Source organism: Antedon bifida, chromosome 7, assembly GCF_963402885.1.
Source record: "Antedon bifida chromosome 7, ecAntBifi1.1, whole genome shotgun sequence".
Taxonomy (NCBI): Eukaryota; Metazoa; Echinodermata; class Crinoidea; order Comatulida; family Antedonidae; genus Antedon; species Antedon bifida.
The window spans coordinates 2042490-2062352 of record NC_136232.1 but is presented as its reverse complement, the minus strand read 5'-3'; the positions used below and the strand labels follow the sequence as shown (position 1 = coordinate 2062352).

At 31.5% G+C, this 19863-nt stretch overlaps 1 protein-coding gene across 6 annotated transcripts in view; it reads right to left on the bottom strand.

Moving 5' to 3' along the window:
* Window positions 1–152: 152 nt before the first annotated feature.
* LOC144848870 (cytoskeleton-associated protein 5-like) overlaps window positions 153–19863 on the bottom strand; it is a 41734-nt gene continuing 22023 nt past the window's right edge. For 2 of the 6 annotated variants that reach the window (XM_078705812.1, XM_078705817.1), the window contains 19 exons: window positions 18643–18744; window positions 18139–18288; window positions 17193–17396; window positions 16572–16901; window positions 15924–16063; window positions 14809–14835; window positions 13654–13863; window positions 13411–13507; window positions 12829–13005; window positions 12098–12285; window positions 11608–11683; window positions 11054–11242; window positions 10210–10344; window positions 9604–9711; window positions 7773–7965; window positions 7279–7463; window positions 6982–7023; window positions 5279–5314; window positions 153–2707 (listed from right to left, as the gene is read on the bottom strand). In XM_078705812.1, the coding sequence (XP_078561938.1) occupies window positions 2591–2707; window positions 5279–5314; window positions 6982–7023; window positions 7279–7463; window positions 7773–7965; window positions 9604–9711; window positions 10210–10344; window positions 11054–11242; window positions 11608–11683; window positions 12098–12285; window positions 12829–13005; window positions 13411–13507; window positions 13654–13863; window positions 14809–14835; window positions 15924–16063; window positions 16572–16901; window positions 17193–17396; window positions 18139–18288; window positions 18643–18744 (2706 nt within the window). In that variant the 3' untranslated portion in view covers window positions 153–2590. The remainder of the gene's footprint in view (window positions 2708–5278; window positions 5315–6981; window positions 7024–7278; window positions 7464–7772; window positions 7966–9603; window positions 9712–10209; window positions 10345–11053; window positions 11243–11607; window positions 11684–12097; window positions 12286–12828; window positions 13006–13410; window positions 13508–13653; window positions 13864–14808; window positions 14836–15923; window positions 16064–16571; window positions 16902–17192; window positions 17397–18138; window positions 18289–18642; window positions 18745–19863) is intronic. The other 4 variants (XM_078705814.1, XM_078705815.1, XM_078705813.1 and 1 more) reach the window with 4 other exon arrangements.

Below are 19863 nucleotides of genomic sequence, written 5' to 3'. Positions count from 1 at the left end.
TGTTCATTGAAGCGTGTAATGATGATCGTTCACACGGAATCAGTTAGTGATGACGTAATCGCAATTGAAGCTTTCAATCAAAAAAAAATTAACTAATTCCTATAAGCATCACCAATTTATAACAGAACAACAGACATACAAGATACAATACATAACTTTTAGTTATTTTATTTTTTCATCGCATCCGCATGCAAATAGCATTCATCCGCCTTTTTAAATACTGTATAACACAATAACATATTATTTGATTTTAAGTTGATTGTGGTTGGGTTACCATTCTACCATTACATGATTTAGTTTACAATGATGTAATACTGTAACATTAAATGCTGTAGGACTAATAATAATCTATGAATTTAATAATGATGTATGCTAATACTCTTATACAAAAATTTTGTTTTTTGTCGAACCCATATGAACATGAATTTTATTTTCGTTTGTATTTTCGACTCACCATTAAAAAAATCTGTCATACTATTCTCTATATGATATACTGTATGAATTAACACTCATATTTTTCATTAGAATATGCTATTTGTTTGCATGAAATGTTTATGTTTTTGACATTCAATAGCACAACATACAGCATCAATAAACTCTGTACAATTAATTTAATTCGCAATGTGCTCTCTAAAATATAGATTGGATAGTACAAGTCCATAGCCAGGATATAGGGTGCCTTTATTCACAAAATGGGACCGATTTTTTCATGAGCTAGGCTAGTTTGGCCTATTTATTTCTACGCTGGTCCCTAGATTGAAAGGGAAAAAGGGGGTTTCATTTGAACCCCACTGGCTATGGGCTTGTAGCAAGCATCTTTTGTACTCTAATAATTGTATTAGTGTAATGCATTTAGTTAAAAATTAATTGCATTATACTTCATTCATTTACTAAAATTCTTCTCTCTAATTTCTATATTTCAGATTTAGGAAGCAACTTTATATCAATAAGTCATTATCTTATCCTGTATCAATACTTTTCTGTGACATATTTTCAAAAACAACTGAACAATCTTGAAACCAAAAGAATTTAAAATACATTCAGCTGAAAAATAATTGGCAAATATAAGCGTCAAACAACAACAATAGTCTACACACAAAGTATTTTAAAAATAAGAAAAGCTTTTTGCATATTTTGTTTTTCTAGGCCATATAAAAAACAATGAAATGAATATTCATTCAATAAACATTATCTATTAACATATGTTAATATTGAATATTATTATACATACCCACCTATTAATCTATGAATAAACATAATATTAATATTCATGAAAACATTTATTTAATATTCAATGCAATTCTATGAATATTAATTTCATTATAAATATTCACTTATTAACCTATGAATAAACATAAATTTAATATTCATGAACATTGTTTAACATTTTCAATGTGATTTGTGAATATTAATTATAAATATTCACCTATTATACTATGAATATTCAACGCAATTCTATGAATATTATGTAAATTATAGATAAATAATCCACTGCATATGAATATTCAAAAGCTATCTTCAGGATGAAGTTGTCATATTGTTATTAAAATGCATAGCATTGATTTATACAATAACACATGCAAATCAGATCTATGAATAATCAATATTTATTTATGAAACAATATGAATATTCATAAACCTGATTGTAAATTTATAGTGTGACATTGTACGAGATAATTACAGTATTTATATTTTTATCAATATTGCTAGAAAACACAACCATTTAATAATTCACACAAAACAGTAAGTACATTTCTACATCAAAATATCTTTTTTGCTCAACTCTTTTTTTTCTCCTCTGTATATTTTCTAAACTTTGAACCAAAATAAACCAAAACTATGAATATTCATAGACTAGATTTGCAAAGCGAATATTAATTACTTGCCAATATAGGCAACCGAAATAAGATAACCCATTTAAGCAGAAAATATATCAAAATATCCACAATTTATTTAGGAAAAATGGAAATATGAAAGTATTTGGGTAGTGTGCATTTGTTGAAAAATATTTGCCTTTTCTCTTATAACAGCGGAAATGCTCGTACATGCATAAAATATACTGTATCTTCTTCATTCTGTACAAAGTAGTCATCGATTTTAAAGTAGTTTGAATTGAATAATATAAGTTGCTAACTTTGAATTTTGGAAACAAACCAGTCGAAAATAGAAAAACCATTGCTCCAGCCTGTATGGAGAAAATACCCAAAATTGTTTTTTATTTGCCACTTATTTATAAATTTGTAAATATTTTTTTGTGTTAGAATTAAACATTCCGAGAAGTTACAGTATAATCTATTTTTCTGTGTTTTCTTGAGATTTATGGCCAAGAAGAAACTGCATATTCTAACTTTTGTACTTTTATAAAGCTCTGTTACACTATCAAACTAGTTTGACAAAAAAAGTGTGATTTGCCCAAATATGGTAGTGATATGTTCGAATATGGTAGTGACTGACATCATCATGTCCATATATGGGTACCATTCCCATTTTAAAATCTTTTATTCAAAGATAATTAAATTCTCTTTCTTTTGCTGTTGGTGGCATAAACAACTTAATAATCAGCCAAGCAATCATATCAGGATTTATATTCTCAATTCATACTGCCTCCTTTCTTTATTCGTTCCAGACGTTTCCTAAGATCGTCAACGTTCGTGTTCGGTACTTGCGCTTGTGTTGACGACGTTGAACTGCTCGATCCAAGGGTAATCTAAAACAAATAAAAACCCGCAAAATCAGAAATTTAGTAATACAATTTATCACTCAAAAAACAAAACAAAAAGAAAACACAAAAAACGGCAAGAAAACCTTGTTTCATTCATTTCACATAAATCTGGAATAAACTTGTTATTAGAGAGATTTCATTCATGTTATTTGTTATGTTACTGTCTCTTTCAATTATTGCCCCAAAACAACCAATTTTGCGACAGTCAAACAAACTTTGCTCAATTATATCAGGAAAGATGTAAATTACATCTCACTGATCCTGCTCATCTCAATGAATAAATAATAACTAATTGATATTGTATACAACATTCAATTCCTAAATATGGTTTAAAATTGAATTCTGTATACACAAAACCTTATCACTTCTGCTTTAATATATTCACATATTGTTTTACTAGGATAAAGGAAAAATGCTGTAGTTGGTCTATGGATTCCTATTGTGAACTTTCTTTTGTTAGATACAATGGGCATGTGGCTTTAATAAAAGGTAATTTTGCAGTAGGTATTCTTTATTATGTTTTGTCATTAACTCTCACATTTCTAACTGCAATATTCAAATACAGAATACGAGACATATTAAAAAAAAACATACACTATTCCATTGAGGCATTTTAAAACTATTATTTTATTTTATAAGTTATACTACTTGTTAAATGGAAACAGAAGTAAAATAATGTTTTATTCATGTCTGATTTTATAATATAATCATATCATATAATCATTTAGAGGCTTCAAAGTGTATATATGCTTTCATTGTCATCGTAAATTATTCCAAAACTAAAACGATTTTTCAAAATGTATCACAAGTGAACAGGAAATTCGGGACACCCTTATTAAGGGGACACTTTACCATGAAACCAACAAGGGCCAATATATGTTTTAACACTGTGTCCAAACCCTATTCAAGGGAAATCCCAATTAAGAGGAAACTTTGCTGGGTACAAAAGGTGTCCCCTTATTAATAGGTTTCATTCAAAATGTGCAAGACAGTTAAAGGAAATTGAATTAACATAAAATAAAAGAAGAAAATAATAATATATATACATAACATAAATTAAATATGTAAATAGGAAGTGAACATTTAAAATGCACCTAGAAGAGGAAGAATAAAAGAAAATAAAAATATAAAAAAAAAAAAATTGTAAAAAATAATTACAGCGCAAAGCAAAGTATAAAAAAAAGAATAAAATGTTTGAAAAAGCAATTAAAAATGTAATGCAAAAAAAAAAAAATCTTCAAATGCAAAAATTAATAGTGCATTCCCTTAGAAGTCTTGTAATAATATACATAATAATTGGTTTATCAGAAACGTACAGTTATTATAGTAGTAGTAGTCAAATCAAATGTGTTATTTACTTCTTCTCTATACTGCAGGGTATCTTGTCTAAGGATACAAGCAATATGGCAAAGACACATCTCGAACCCATGCCTCTTCTATTGCTAGTCTGATAACCCTTTTCATTAGGCCATACTAGTTTCTACCTAGAAGGAGTTGGCTAAACTATAGTATTTGACGTAATAGGCATTTTTAAGCGTATAACTATGTTTTACTATTAAAATAAGATGAGTACTATTCTATAAAACAAAAAAGAAAAAATTTTGTTCTATATATAATGGAACATTATCTAGAACATTATCTAAAAAATAAAGGATTCCCAACTTTATAATTCACTTTAAAAATACCTCCACCTGATTCAGAGTTCATGCACGTTCTCAAAGAGTTAATTTCTATGACATTTGTAATCAAAATGTCATGACTTTTCGCTTAGAACATTTTTAAATGACAGGTTAAAGGTTAAAATGTTTATGTCATAGCCAAGCAAAAACGGAAATATTCTGTTATTATATTACAGTGGACTCCACTTCAACACCTTTATTAAGAGTGATGTCAATATGTCAACAGCCAATCCTTATTCAGGGGACTGCCTTAAGGAGACAATTTGTTGGATCGCAAAAGAATTTCCACAACTTTTTACTGAAAGCCAGATTACCCGGCCTGGATAAATATTTTTGTAACATTCCTTGATTTATTCGTTCGTCAATGACCGGTATGAACCCTGAGTGATTTAGGCAAAGTCATTCACTGTAATATCTAAAATGTAGTAGCATTTAAGGGAAGACACCCGAAACACTATCAAGTAGTTTGACAAAAAAAAGTGTGATGTGCCCAAATATGGTAGTGATATACCCAAATATGTCTATATATGGGCACATCACATACAGCTTAACAAGGTACCCTAACTTGAAATCTCTGAACTTGAAATATAATGTTTACAGTGTATGTTATTAAAGCTCTGTCTTCACTATCAAACTTTATGTGAAAAAAAATGTGATGTGCTCATGATGATGACATGATATCACTACCATACTTGGGCACATCATACATTTTTTTGTAAAACTAATTTGATCATGTAGACAGAGCTTCTTAAGAGATTCATTCATTACATAACACAGGCAACAGAAGTTCATAGCAAAAGGTTGTAACAATGTAAAATAAAAGTTCTTGCAAAGCTTGATGCAAAAAGAAAAAAGTTTTTGGACAGAATTTTCTTACCCTTTGTGGCTGATACAAGTGTGGCATAAGATTACGCTTTCAAATAAACAAAATCATAAATTTTAAAATAAAAGATAATATATAAAAAAAAAAAGATGCTAAAATAAAGTGCAGTGAAAAGCTTGCATTGTGAAACACTTGGAGAAAAAAAAAAAAAGTTTGCTTGATATCTAAAAATAGAATTTATCATGCATAACTGACTTTATCAACGAAAAATTCATAGCACTAAATACATGTAGTCTCAAAGCATGGTTCCCATTAGAGACGCAACATAGTGATTTGACCAATCACAGGCGATGAATTATTCAAACTGTCGCTTGTCATTGGTCAACTCCTTGCATTGTCATCTGAAATGTTCACTACCCACCCAAATTCCCCAGCAAAAATCATATTTTATATTAATTATTAAAATTAAAGCATCTTTGCCTCATCTGTTTTTAACCTCTCGATACGGCCTTGCTTTTTACACAAATTTTGAGTAGGTATATGTACCAACGTCTTCTCTGAGGGGCTTGAACATTTGAAAGGGTTGTCATATATTATTAGCCAACAAACAGAATATCAATGAATATCAACTGGCATTAATTTGTCTATCTGGAAGGGTTACTCTCGATAAATAAATTTGAAATAAAATAAAAATACTTTACTGGCCGTATAATAAAATGGTCTAGGTTTTGCTACACATGTTATTTTTCAAGTTCATCAGTATAACATATTACAGCAACATAGCAAATGACCTACAATTTATATCATTGTTAGTACAGTAATAATTATAAAAATATTAGAATGCATAATTAAATTAATAAGTAGTAATGTCAAAACAATCCAGGAATAAGTTAATTATGAGGGTACTCAACTGGAAAATGATACATATTTATTTTGTAATTTCATTTGTTACGTTCAAGGCTCACTATAATTCAATTTATTCATAGTATATAAAATGAAACAGAGCCTTGATGAAATTGAAAACAAAAATAAATGCAATTACAGTAGTATAACATACTTGAATATTCATTAAATGATTCTCAATATATTATCACAGTGGACATCAGGTCAGAGGTCAACCATACTAAGTACTTATAAAGAACAATAGCTACTTATGCATATATTATAGCATAGTGGACAGGAAAGGAAATGATATTAAACCTGCTAACAATATATCTATTCAAAGCATTCTCTGCATATCATCTATACAGAATATGAATATAATAGATATAATAAGAATATATAAATGTATTTGCCTGATTTGTTTATATATATATATATATATATATAAAAAATATATTAATTAAAAAAACAGGATTTTCTGCACAATGTAATAGCTCACATGTCAAAGAAGGTATTTAAAATGTTAACAAAAAAAATCATCCGGTTTCAAAAGATTTATGTTTGTATTTTGTTCCTTTGGTAAAACATAAAAACTAGACTCACTATTTTGCTAGTAGCAGAAATGTAGCAAAATAGTAAGTATATTGTTCATGGTTTACCAAAAGGAAAAAAAAAACAAATAAAATATTGATTTTGAATTTTGCTAATTGCACAGCCAAAAAATGTTGATAACTCTAAATTCAGTCATGAAACAATGCCTCAATTGAGATTCAACACTGTATATACCTCATCCCCATAGTTTCACACTTTTAATTCACACACTGTTAATAGGATGCACTAGTCATAGATGTAAAAAAACACATCTATAGTATTACCTGGTCTATGACTTCTTCACTCTGATGACTACTAGCTCCACTCTTTAATATAAATTATACATTTACCAATTAAAGAAAATGCTAAATGAAATTTAGATTACATTAGTAAATAGTTTACTACTACGATGGGCTGTGAAAACAAATATTTAAACACAGAAATAAAACAAATAAAGAACAAACTTTTCTATTTTATAGTTAATAGTTGAGTTTTAAATTAAAAACAAAACATTCATTTCAGCAGAATTTAAAAGCGATCAATTTATTTTAGAGGTGACAAGTAAATAAATAAATACTTACAGGTGTATCTGATTCTATTGATGATGAACTAACTAACTCCGGTTTGCCTTGTTTAACTGGTGCGGATTCTTGCACTGCCTCGCTACCATTGTCTAGCCCACATCTAGCACGTAGGACTTTGAGACGATCACGTAGCTGTGACGTGGACACATCTTGGCTTGCTGGTGTTCCTCCTTCTGATGAGCCTTAAAAAAAAGGCCAAGTGGTTAAGGAACCAGCCATCAAAATATTTATGATTATGAATAAATTCATAATCAGTTTATATAATCAATACATCAATATAATTGACTGATAATCAATAAATCAATCTCTTTACATAATTATTTAATCAATCAGTATAATCAATTAATATAATCAATCAATATACTGTAATCAATCGATATAATCAATCAATCTAATCAATTAATATAATCAATCGATATAATCAAACAATATAAAAAAACTGATTATCAATAAATCAATCAGTATGCATAATCAATAAACAGTAGTCATACTTATACTATCCACACTTGTGACACTGTTTTCTTTACTCCTTTGTTTCTCTGACTGGGCTTTCTCGCGCTCTGTAGCGATATTCTTCAAACCTCTTTCAATGTAGCTTTGGAAGAAGGGGGACGTCTTCTTGAGGAAGGGTTCAATATCTACATCTGGGTATTTGCACTTGAAATCAAAGAGCTCAGCTAAGCCCTGTATAAAATATAAGATAAACAAAATATACTTTTTTTCACAGGTAAGAGTGACACTTTTTAAAGACTCCTAGATTTTTTATTTCTATGATAGTTTCTAGAGCAAGATTTATTTTTGTCCATGGTTACTTTGGAATCACAAAATGAAGACTTCTGCTTGTATTATAGATGATTGGTCACTATAATATTCTTAGGTAACATGTGTTCTCTTGGACTTGAATTTAAAGACAAATTCGGAGAATTTAATATCAAAGAATTTGTCAACAAAAGACTGCAGAATACAACTACAATGGTGTGAAAAATAAACTGCAATGTAAATACATTTTAAAAGCTAAGAGCAATAAACACAATATTACAATAATTCAAACAAATATTAAATAAATAAAAGATATCTTTGTATTCATGTATTTTTCAATGTTAATCAGACAAACTGATAAGATAATAATCAGTGATATTTAAAGTAAAAACAACTTCATCATCAACTATTTATAATTTTGTTTCATCATAGATAAAAAGCACACAAAAAAATCACCTATCAAGCAATCGCAAGCTGTGTGATAAGTTATGAAAAAATGACTGAATAAGGAATGTTTAAATGGCAGACTGTCTTATCTTACAAAAATATGAAGCATGTAATGCAAATCAATGTAGCTGACATGATAGGCAAAAACGACATAAGCAAACTGTTTGGGAGAGACTTTATGTTCTGTCCTGTTTCTTTCTAAATCTGATACTACAGTACACTATGGTATTTCTTCTCCTTGCTAAACCCACACACCAACAAAAGGTGTTAGAAATTGAATTTCATAACAGATCAATCTATTATCTTTCACTCCTATCATTAAGGGGTACTTTACTATAATAGATGTGGAGAGACGAACTAGTCATGAAATGAATTTCACTACTACAGTAAATACATTTCACGGAGAATAAACTGTATGTCGATGTAGATATTGATTTTTTTCCTTATAAATTATTGAACATTTTAAACTTTTATGAATCCTCTTGTAAGTTTATGTTTGAATGTCGTTTGTATAATTTTGTATTGTTTTTAAGAGGGCCTCTTTAAGTCAGCTGTTAGACCTACTCTTGTAAAACAATGTCGAATAAATAAATAAATTGGTGACTTAAATGGGCACCCCTTTAATCTGCACACCCCTGGCTTTCACCCAAGAATAGTAGTAGGTAAACAGTTCATAGCAGACACTATATAATACTAACACTTGACACATACAAAGATGCACTAGTAAAAATATTAACCGCTTTGTTTTACCTTTTGTAAGTCATCACTTTGTTCAATATAATTTGCATTCTTTAACAAAAAATACAAACAAGATAAAAACTTTTTCTATTAAAACTATTACAACTGGACCGAAGACCAGGCACAGTTTTTAAGGCATTTTTTTTTGGAAAAGACTATTTAGAAGATTAGGTTCAGTATATTTTGAGGTCTGTCGAAGTATGCTATGCTTTTAGAAGTCCGGAACTAATAAATTATGGTTAAAATAGACGAAATATATAAAAAAATGAAAGAAGAGATTTGTTCTTTCATTGAAACTGATTATGTATATTTAAACATACCTTTATTTTGAAAGGACACATAAAAGATAAATAAAATAAAGCATTATTTAAATCATACCTCTCTTGTGTTCTCCTTGGAACCAATTCTTTTGAATATTTCTGCAAGTATATCATTGGTTCGAGCTGATGCTCTTCTGGGAGATGCTAATTTACTGGACGATGAAGACTAAGAAATAAAAAAATATATATTTGTCAAATGCCATGGTTCAATGAACAACTTAATTGTACATCATATTTATACCTGATTTGGAAATATGCAATTAAAAATACTTTGTTCGTACACGATTTTCAAGTTTATATATACCAACACACTATGCCTATTGATTTTTAATCAAGAAAATCGATACATTGATCAGCAGATGTTGCAAAATTTTAATGAAATCTCAAGTTTTCCAACTTCAATGGGCCAAATACTAAATAGCATGTCTTCTGTTGCTCTCTGTGTTTTGCTATGTATTTCTCTCACTTCCTGAGCGCCTATTTCATTTAATATTGAATGAACTGAATATTTAGGCTTTCAACTAAACTAAAATTAAGTTTACAATATTAATAATTTTTTAAAGATATGTATGTATTATTATTGGTCCTCAAGATCAAGAGATGATCACAAAATATTAGGTATTAATAATGTTATAATTTTACTGTGAATGGACTTAATGCTCACATGACTACGTGTTTCTTGGACTGAACCATTAATGTGATCGCCTCCAACTGATTTACGATTGTTCTTCACAATCTTCTTTAAGTAGAGTTCGACTTCTGAATTTTTATCATTAATCAACACAAGATTATTCAAAACCTGTGTAAAAATACAAAAATGATAAATGAATACAAAATCATAAATGTATCCTCTCCACAACCAGGACCATTGTCACCATCACCTCTACCATTCCCTATCACCTTCATCACCAACACAATAATAACCACATCACCACCACTACCATCATCATCATACCATCACCAACACCACAATAACCACATCACCACCACCACCATATAATAACCACATCACAACCACTACCATCATCATCATACCATCACCAACACCACAATAACCACATCACCACCACCATATTATAATAACCACATCACCACCACTACCATCCTACATCACCAACACCATAATAACCACACCACCACTACCATCATCATCATACCATCACCAAAATAACCACATCACAACCACTACCATCATCATACCATCACCAACACCACAATAACCACATCACCACCCCCACCATATAATCACCACCCCCACCATATAATCACCACCCCCACCATATAATAACCACATCACCACAATTACCATCCTACCATCACCAACACCATAATAACCACACCACCACTACCATCACCATATAATAACCACATCACCACCATTACCATCATCATTGCCATACCATCACCAACACCATAACAACCACATCACCACCACTACCAACAACATAATAACCACATCACCATAGTTATTATTACCACCAACATCAGAACCACAACCACCATCATACCTTAGCACCAAGAATCTTGGCTAAGGAGTGTAGAATAGTTTTAATGGTTCTAAGTGGAGTGTCGTTGGTCCTCTCCTTCCAGACGGCACTTGGGAAAGCCTTCAGGAATACATGCAGTGACAGTAACAGCCGCTCTACGTTGATATCATGGATAATCTCCGGCATTGATCTAACCATTCTCCATAAACACTAAATAAAAAAATGAATTCATCACAAAATTAGATATTGAAAGCTTAAAATGAAATCTGTATGTTCAAAGGGCACGTTGACATTATACATATTTTGCCAGTGAGTTCAACTTTGTTATATTTATTTCTCTTCATGCCCACCATAGCTACCACTATATATAACAAACATGTATATAAATAGAGATTTAGCTCTATTATCTACACTATCAAACTAGTTCGACAAAAAAGTGTGATGTGCCCAAATATGGTAGTAATATGACATCATCATGTCCAAATATGGGTACATCAAATCAAGTTTGATAGTGTAGACAGAGCTTTGAGTATAGATAGGCTAAGTTTAGTTTATTTATAGCACAGGTTACTCACTTTCATAATAAGTTGCACAAATTTTTGTGAACTACTTTCTTGAGCAACATATTCTTGAAGAAGTTTTAATAATGCGCTGAAATTAGAAATAAAAAAATCTTTTAAATAAAGTATGTATAAAAGCAAGGCAATCTAACAACACGACACTAAGCTCGCCTTGCCAAGATAGGAACTCGTAACAGTTCTTTGATCTTATGTCTGGCTGTGACAAATACCAACAGTACTGTACTATATACATATCCTCCGCAGCACGTGGTGTATATTAAGGGGCATGGAACTGATTGTGTCGCAGCCACAGATAAACCCTTTGATCTCTGGAGCTCAGCATCCTGTTGTTAGATTGCCTTGATAAATGTAGATCTTTCAACAAAATATAATAAATGCAATACATAATGTACTGAAAGCAATGCTACATTGGCTTACACTCAAAAAGATGTGTACAGCCGTCAAATATTAATTTTTAAAATAATTGAAATAAAAAATACTGTACCACATGCTATTGGTTGGGTCACTCTGATCAAGTACTTTGACCATCAACATGTTAATTGACCGAATCACTTGTGGACCTTCCTCAAACGACTCTAATCGGTTGTCTATGAGGACGGTGATAAGACCATTGACCAGGTCACAGAGCACGTCCTTTGATGCCTTGGTTGCAAGCATTCTATTTTGGAACAGCTGAGAACAAAGATTTGATAATTAGTTATAGCTGTAAAGCTCTGTCCACACTATCAAACTTTATGTGATAACGAAATGTGATGTGCCCATATATGGGCACAATGTCATACCACTACCATATTTGGGCATATCACTGCCATATTTGGGCACATCACACACTTTTTGTCAAACTAGTTTGATAGTGTAGACAGAGTTTAAGTATAAAATACATTTTGAAAAATCGGTCAGTTGGCCATAAAATAGTTTTCACAATCTCACTAGCTAATTAGGTGTAGATTTTAGTAGCACAATGACAATTTGCTAGCCCTTACAACAAAAACAGAACTTGGTGTTAAATTTAAATATACTAGTCCATTGAACACATAGGAAGTTAGATGATTTTTACAGTTTTTAGTATTAATTGAGGTTTAATAAACGGTTTATACAGAAATCAAGTTATAGTAACTTTACATACAGTAGTTAAAACTACTGAAAACACAAATAGAGACGAAAGACAAATCAATTAGTAATAGACATGATTAAAAAACAATATATTATCCTCACCGACATAAGGAGTGCCACTAAACACCTATACATTCTAATAACATCTTTTGATGTGTTTTCATCTGACATGTACTTGCTAAATGCCATTCGCAGCTGTAGTGATGTTGTAACTACTAACTGGTCAACGTGATCAGTGAGTACTTTACAACGATCTGAATCTTGTAATGCCTCATCTAGCTGTTATGAGACAAAAAAAAAAGTAAAATGAATGTCACTTAACAAAAGATATATAAAGGTAAATGTGAGCCCTGTGATTGTGGAGAATGATCTGTTGGGAGATCAATGTATTAGGCCTCGACATTATGTGTTAGGGTGGCCAGTTCCTTTCCACATCACCTTTTTGTTTCCTAGTAATTTTCAACCAGGTACTCATTTACAGCCGAGTGGACTGGGAGTTGTTCTTAGGAATTTGAACCCAGTTTTTTCTATATAATGGCTGTAGCCATGAGGAATAAAATGGTGTGGTGGTTGCAGGAAAAGGCCAGGGTTGTCAAAGGTCTCTGTGAAAAAGTGGTTAGGTTGAAACCTTACCAACCATACTGGTAGACATAGACCCTTAACCACTAAATTAAAAACATTTACCTGTTTCAAAGACTGCAAACTGATTGCTATATCATTGCTGGCAATTTGTGATATAATGAAGTCAAGTTGAGCGACAGTTAAATTAGGTTTCTGCAACCTGCGAAAAAAAAATAAAAATTATTAATTGACTGAAGTTGTTGATAATTTTCTGATTGTTATAATTATAACTGATCCTGAGTTGATTAATACAAATCCCTTAAATGATGTTTATTATATTATAAATCGCTAGATTTCAGAACATACCTTCGTTCCGGTAGTTTAACAGCATCAGTCAACAGATCCTGTACGTGGTCCATGTCTTCAAGCTGGGGAATGTTATCATTGGAATCTCCATCATTTAGGCCTAGACCATCAAGATCAAGTTTGAACACCTGTGGGACATTGGAGTTGCGGATGTTGCTAGATGTCTGTGAAGGTGCTGTAGAAGGCCGGTCGCTGCCATTAGATGGTGCTCTGAAAATGCATGGTTTTTTATAAAATTTATATATTATAGTAATTCTTTTTTATATATATTTTTTTAACATGCACATTTCTTGCATTACAAAATACCTATTATTGAAACAAACAAATTATACAAATAAGTTAATTACTTACCTTTACTTTCACTTTTAACTTTAAATTAATATCAATTTAATTATTACTATACTTTATTTCATAATTTATTTTTAACTTGATACCATGGAAGTAGCCAACATTATTTATCATAGTACTGTTTCATATGGACGTCAAAGCTGAAACCTAAAACATGCATGATAATGTATATAGATACAGTATCATACTTTGCTTTTAATCATTAAATTTAAAGAATACAATACTCAGGGGTATGCATGCAATATGTGCAGGTTGATTGTGGGCAGGTCAGACTCAAATCCTCCACCAAATCTAGCACAACATCCACACAAGAGGTCTAAACATTTATATAAGTGTACCTTTATTAAGCTACTAAACTGATCTTAGAAAAACACATTCATAACCTCGAAAAAGAAAAGATATCAAGCAAAACCATAACCATTGCCAGAACACTAGTGTATCATGCTAATGCAGCTAGAATTATTCAAATGAATAATAGAGCATTCATTATGTTTAAACCATTATACCCTAGACTCCCAAACAGACTGCACTTCATTCAACCCTGTGAAATAAAACCTTGCATTTATCATCACTCAAGTATGCAATCTGGTTAAAAAGCAACTTCACTGAGATTTTCTATAAGTAGGTTTATGATAAAAACCAGATTTTTGTTTTTGCCTTGGCAAAGTGTCAGTACACAGTATGCTATTTTAATGGTGTGACGATCTCAGTGAAGTAGCCGTTATCAATTGTCATGACAACTGATAAAGTTGCCATGACAACTGAGAGATGATGCAGTTATCATGAACCATGATAAAGCAGACACACCTGTTACTGCTACGCCTCCTTCCATGACTACAAAAATTAAAATGATTGAAATGACGATGACGTTAAGTATGGTATGTAGGAAACAAACATGGCAAAATCAGCACTGTGATCATGTTACAAGTGCAAAAAAAATATAGATTATCTGATAAAACTTCTAGAAAATAGGAAACCTTTTGCTATTTAATTGTTAATAGGTTCATCATATCTTGACATTAATTAACAAAGAGTATCTGCTTTCAATCTAATCTATATCGTTAGAAATGTTCATCCCTTGGGTGGGAAGCTATAACAACATAGAGTGTAAAGCATGTGCAACTGATTACACTAGGAGTGTTCGACTGGTCACTCGCACAAAAATACCTCGCAGTTTCTCTGTTTAAGAAGCTAGGTCTGCTGCCTATTTGCTCAAACAGACCAGTCGAATACACCCGTTTTCTTACTATTTTCTTGCAATCAAAAAGTCACTACACAATGTAGAGTGTATACCGTCATGCATATGTATTATACAAAACTATAAGAACACATAATACAGTAAATCTGGGACAGTTTGCTTGGGTCTTGAAGGTGTCCCCTTAATAGTAGTTATTACATTTTAAATTTGGCTTATTTGTTTCACTGGAAAGTTTCCCCTTAATATGGGTGTCTTAAATGAAGGGTGTATATATGTTAGAAAATCTTCAGAATCTTTTAAGATAAGCTAAGGAAAGAGTTAGTGTGACAATGAATATGATATATGGATACACAGACATAGCTTTATACCTATGAAATAAATGATTAAAAAAATGATGATACATAATGAAACACTGACATGCAAATGAATGAACACTCTGTCCCATAATGGAGAAAATAGACTATTCTATTATTTAAAGGAGATGTTGATGTAAATAATAAATTAAAAATAAACTACTAAACCAAAATACTGAATATCTTTAACAATTACATATAAACAATTATATATAACTTAACGCATTTATAATACAGTTCATATATTGTACTAAAACAGAATTGTTCAATAGAGTGCACCTGAAACTATATTTTATAAATTTTGTCTAACTTTATATTGACCAGTAGAACAGTCACAACTTCAGTAATAGGACAATGTAGTGTATACTTACGGGACAGAAGATTTTTTAACATCCTGTTTAGTTAGCTTTGATTCCTGTGCTGGTGCTGTTTTAGGTGGCGCTGCAGACTTCACTTTCTTGCTTGATCGTTTGATCCTTTCTTCCAATAAGCTTACGTCCTTTTCATTCAACTAGAAAACAGACATATATTTAATAAATGGCACATTTCACATTAGGAGGTTTTTGTTTGTGTTGTGACGTCGGTCCTGGTCTGGACCTAGAATCAAGCTAGAAAGCACACCCCAATGTCCCTATTGATATGACGCAACTAGGTCATCGCAAATCAAAAGCCCTTTCATGTAACATATCCTTTTCATTTAAATTGAATATACTGTATTTAATTTGAAAATCATTATAAATAACCATTGAAGCATAGGTTCCATTTGAATTGTAATCCTTCCACAATGCAACTGTTCATTGATGATGTAAAATTGTCAAACAGGGTGAATATTACCAACTTGAAATACACTTGAACTCCCTTCTTTGGGACACCCCTCTTCAGGAGAAAGCTCTATTGAGGCGACACTGTCTTAGTGAAAAGTGTTTACCACTACGGCCAACCTCTATTCAGGGGACACCTCTCTTAAGAAGACATTACCAGGACCTAACAAGGTGTACTGTACGTCAATAGTAACTTACTCTGCCAACCATTTTGTAGATACCCTCACCGACAATAGCATACGCTTGAACCAGCGTATTAAGCGCTGCAGAGCGTACGCTGTTGTCTCTATCACTGATCTGCGCGGCAATATCCTTTAGCGCCTTCGGAGGACTTGGCTGACATACGTTAATTCCATACAGGTCAATCAAGGTGCCTAATTCGTCGAGACACTCTGTTCGTTGTCTAGCATTCTTGGACTTAAGGCCGTCTATAATGAATTGGAAGACTTTACTGGCTGGGTAGATCTTTGTAATCGTTTTGATACAGTTTCGAACCATCTTACGGAGATTTTCTTTATTTTCTCCAATCTAGATAAAAAGTATCAATCTCATTGAATAAACAATTTTAAAATCAAACACTGTGTTAACAATGAATAAAAGTACATATTTAAAAGTGCTACATGACATCAAATTTTATATTCACATTAAAACAGCAATAAGTCATTTTTAAGCCCTGTCTACACTATCAAACTAGTTTGATCAAAAAAGATTGATGTGCATCAAATTTTGTTGTCACATAAAGTTTGATAGTGTAGACAGAGCTTGAATTGATTTAAGTCATACTAACATTTTTCTCACACTCAAATTCTCTATACTCACCTTCAAAATAAGGTAGGGTAAGAATGCATAAGCCTCATAATCATGCATACTATAGTCTTCCTCTGCAAGCATGTTGAACAAAACTTGCAAGAACTCCAATGCCTTTATGTTTACACTGGTGTTTGTGTCAAAGAAACGCAGTGTTACCCACTTCAGGATGATGTCTAATGCCCCAATACTGGCTTCTTTACAAGATGAAACAGCCTAGAAAATAAAATAATAATAATGGTTAGATAAATTATTACCTATTTAAGAATACTGACTAGAGTTGCCAAACTCTAATGCAATCATTTCTGCTTAAAATTGTCGGTAAATGTGGATATCTTCCATAAAATTTCAAACAACTTACAAATATTTGGCTTTAATTTGTTATGTTTGATATGATATATACAATACACGTCATTCATTCAGGCATGTTTGAAAGACGGAATTATAATGATATAATGAAGTGGACTGTATAAGCAAGGCAATCTAATCACAGGACACTGAGCTCGCCTTGCTAAGATAGGAACTCATTACTCATAAACTCTTTGACCTTATGTCTGGCTGCGACAAATACCAACAGTACTGTACTATGTACAATTCTCCGCGGCGTGCAGTGTATGTCAAGGGGCTTGGAATTGATCGTGTCGCAGCCACAGATAAATCATTTGATCTACAGAGCTCTGCATCCTGTTGTTAGATTGTCTTGGTATAAGCATGTCTAGGCAAAGTAACACCTAAGTTGCACACAATGGAATCCCCTCTCAGCATTTCTATCGGAACCCAGTGAAAAGTGTGACCATGTTATATGACCTGATACTATAAAGATAATAATATATAGATATAATGTCCAATAAACTGCCTATCCTGAAGATGTCTATGGTTTGAGATACTTCAAACTTAGAGAGCTAATATTAATACAATAATAATAATTAATGTAAAGTTGTAGCTACGTGGCAAGTACCTCTTTGAGAGTAGCAATAGCTGTAATGTGGTGCTTGAAGTCAGCATGAAAGAGAGAAGTATACAGGGATGAGTTAACACATGGTTGCATCTGCTCTCTGAGCTGGTCTATGATCTCATCACGTGGTACGTTGAAATTCCATTTTAACACCTATCATAGATAAATAAAAAGAAAATATTTTTTCTGTATTAAAGATTGTATTGTCCTCCTGAAAAAATAATTTTTTATTTATTTATTTATATGCCATTTTATGTCACATTTTAGCTATTCTATTTGACCAGAAATTGGATCGAAAAAAAATTGTCTTTATTAAAACTACAAAATGCCCCAAAGTCTGATTTTATTAATTTTTCATGTTCTTGGAGGACAATACTGTATATCTTTAAACAAAAATTATATATTATTGAAGTAAATTTGATAATGGTAGTAATAATATTATAATCTTTAATGTGTGCCATGAATTACATGATGTTGATAGTTAAAATAAAATGACATCAGATGTACCTTTAGATTATCCTCATCTCTGAATCTTTTATCTTTTAAGTTGTTGAGGATAACAGGTGGTCCAACATCTTCTTCTTCCTGTTTTTTGCTAGATTTTGTTGCCTACAAAATAAATAACCAGAAATGTTGCCTAAAAATAAATGCCATATAATCTGGATTCATACAGGTTTATCCTTTCGTTTTCTTAAAGGGTCTTTCACACTTGTTCAGACACGGTTCTGGTCTGGCAAATTGAACGTCAATGTTTCGTTTTCACGACACTCCAATCGGTTATGTGCCAATCGATATGCGCATAGCTGCATGAAAACTAAACATTGACTTTCAATTCAATTTGCCCGCGCTGGACCAGGTGTGAAAGAGGTTTTATTGTAATTATGTAAATTTGTATGAATGATGAAGATGAGTAAAATATAGGATTCCTCATCTATTTTCAATCGCTACACAGCTTCTCCACTTTTTAAAATAAATACTCAAAAGAAAGAAACTGTACTATATGCAAATACTTGTTAATAGATTTCAATTATTTTTGCTCTACTAAAATCTTACTGCACTGTGTATTTTAGAAAAAAATAAAAGTTAGTATGCATCTCTAACAATATCAATACAAAGTACTATAATGCTCTATGAAACGATACTGAAAATACAAATATATCAATATTAGTATTACTACATAATGTTATTAATAAATACAAAAGAGATAACGATGATATAGCATAATAAATATAAACAACCGTTTGGTTAAACTTCCATTTATGGCATGGTTGTTGTACTGAGTACTTGTTTGAACAGTTCACAACTTTGCTGTTTAGAAATTGCCTATTAATGTGCACTTATTTGAAAAATGCTTACTTCAAAATGGAGTCAAAATATACCAGAACACCTGACACCGTAATAACAAGCAGTAATTGACTTATGTACCAGCAAATTAATGTGTTAGTATGAATGGAAAGGTTAGATATAATAAAATAATTATCAAAATATACTATTTATGAATGCAGTTTATTACCTGGAATTATAAATTAAAATGCGTCACAATTTTAGAATTGAAAAAGACCTACTATGGGGGTGCAATAATGATGTACCGGATTAGTTTTGAAGCCTAAATGTTATAGTTTGAAATGATCTAATAGTAATACATCATTATTACGACTTGGGATTAAAAAGCTACATTTTAGAGTTGAAAAAGACCAACTATTGGGGTGCAATGATGTACCGGATTAG